Consider the following 1,553-nt stretch of genomic DNA (forward strand, 5'->3'; position numbering starts at 1 on the left):
GTCCAGGCTCACCATCAGCATGATGAGGGGCTGCAAGTATCACCAAATTAAAAAGGTGAGAATTTATCCTGCATTCTATGAAAAGCTTTGTATTGTAAGAGTCACACTCAAAGAGGTGGTGGATCAGGTGAACCGTCTGAACGAAGCCTGGTTGACGTGGGCGGAGCTCTTCATCATCAGACTAGTCGAGTTGCTGAAGTAATGAGGAATAACTTAGATATGGATTGCTGAGCCACTTTAGTATTATGAAGCAGTTATAAGGTACTTTGAAGGACAAATGCGATTATGCTTGGAGGTGCCAGTTTGAAGCAGTTAATACCAAGGCAACTAACCACGGCTACTCATGCTTCAAACTGGTCCCAGTTGCTCGAACATCTCCCATGAAACGGATTCAATTTCGCAATGAAAATCACGCACCAGGTGTACTATTGTAAAATCAAGTTTGAACACACTGGAAAATGTATTTATTGTTGCCACCCAAACTTTCTGTTATTGCGGAATTTGTGTCCAAAGAACAGTATAATGAAAATGCATAACTAAATCTCCCTTAAATTCACTCATATTTTTCCCAAAATGATAATCAGGAAAGTGAAAACACAGATTTTAAATGAGTAGCCAGATCATGCATGAGGACGATCGCTTGGGGGGAGCGAAATCAGTCATGTGTGTTGAAATTGTGAAGACTCTAGAGCCGCAAATTAAGAGTTATCCATAGAAATGAGCACGTTGGTCTTGATGTGAAAGTTCAGACTGCGAAAGTAGCACATCTGCTAAGCACAATTGTACAGCAGGATTTATGTACCCTCATTGGAAGACTAGGCTGGGAGTGACCCTGGCGTACGTGTTGCGCAACCAGATCCGCGATTTCCTCATCGAGGAGCATGAGTGCGACGCAACAGGTTGTCAAGACGAGGAGGTGACTGCTTTGCCGACGGGCACTGATACTACAGACACGGCGGCGTTCCGAGTGGTCACCCACGTGGCAGTGGTGGAGGTGATGCAACAGAGCATCATCATGGCTAGTCAGGGCCTTCACGAGCATTGCACGGACACATACTACAGCTTCACATTCCGCTACACAGATGCCATCACTGTGGCCACGGTCTTTCTCATACGGCAATTTGTCCAATTCCCCAACGTTGTCACCACATCCAATCCTCTCGTTCGAGACGTCTATGAACGGTTAGTTGCTTGTCAGTACCTTGCAAAATTCCGAAGCGATTGCAAGGTTTCTTCTGCCTAGGGGCAATTGAAGTCAGTAACACTTTGAAATATGCCATATTTTGCAGAATAAATTGGGTAAATGAAGTGTGAATGATGAGAGTGCATTCGAAGATATTTCAGCGAATCGTTAGGGTTCAATGCAGAAACAATATTGCAGGAAGTGAATAATTTCATTTTGCCTTTCAGATGGTTGAACTGAATTGCCGACAATGGAACATTTGCCCTTTGTTCGTGACATTTATTCCATCTGGGTATGTAGGAGGAGTGCTGTAGTGTGCTGCTCCAGAAAAGTTGTACAATTTACTAAATGCATGTTTTACTCTCTCCGA

The 1,553-nt window shown here is 43.9% G+C and overlaps 1 protein-coding gene across 1 annotated transcript in view; it reads left to right on the forward strand. All coding sequences in view use genetic code 11, as the record gives it.

Moving 5' to 3' along the window:
* Positions 1–1,553, forward strand: part of EGR_08328 (hypothetical protein) — a gene marked incomplete at both ends in the record, with an annotated part of 3,930 nt that overhangs the window by 1,023 nt on the left and 1,354 nt on the right. Inside the window, one exon of the mRNA XM_024497577.1 lies at positions 815–1,182. Within this exon, the coding sequence (XP_024348000.1) occupies positions 815–1,182 (368 nt within the window). The remainder of the gene's footprint in view (positions 1–814; positions 1,183–1,553) is intronic.

Source organism: Echinococcus granulosus (genome assembly GCF_000524195.1).
Source record: "Echinococcus granulosus chromosome Unknown EG_S00103, whole genome shotgun sequence".
Taxonomy (NCBI): Eukaryota; Metazoa; Platyhelminthes; class Cestoda; order Cyclophyllidea; family Taeniidae; genus Echinococcus; species Echinococcus granulosus.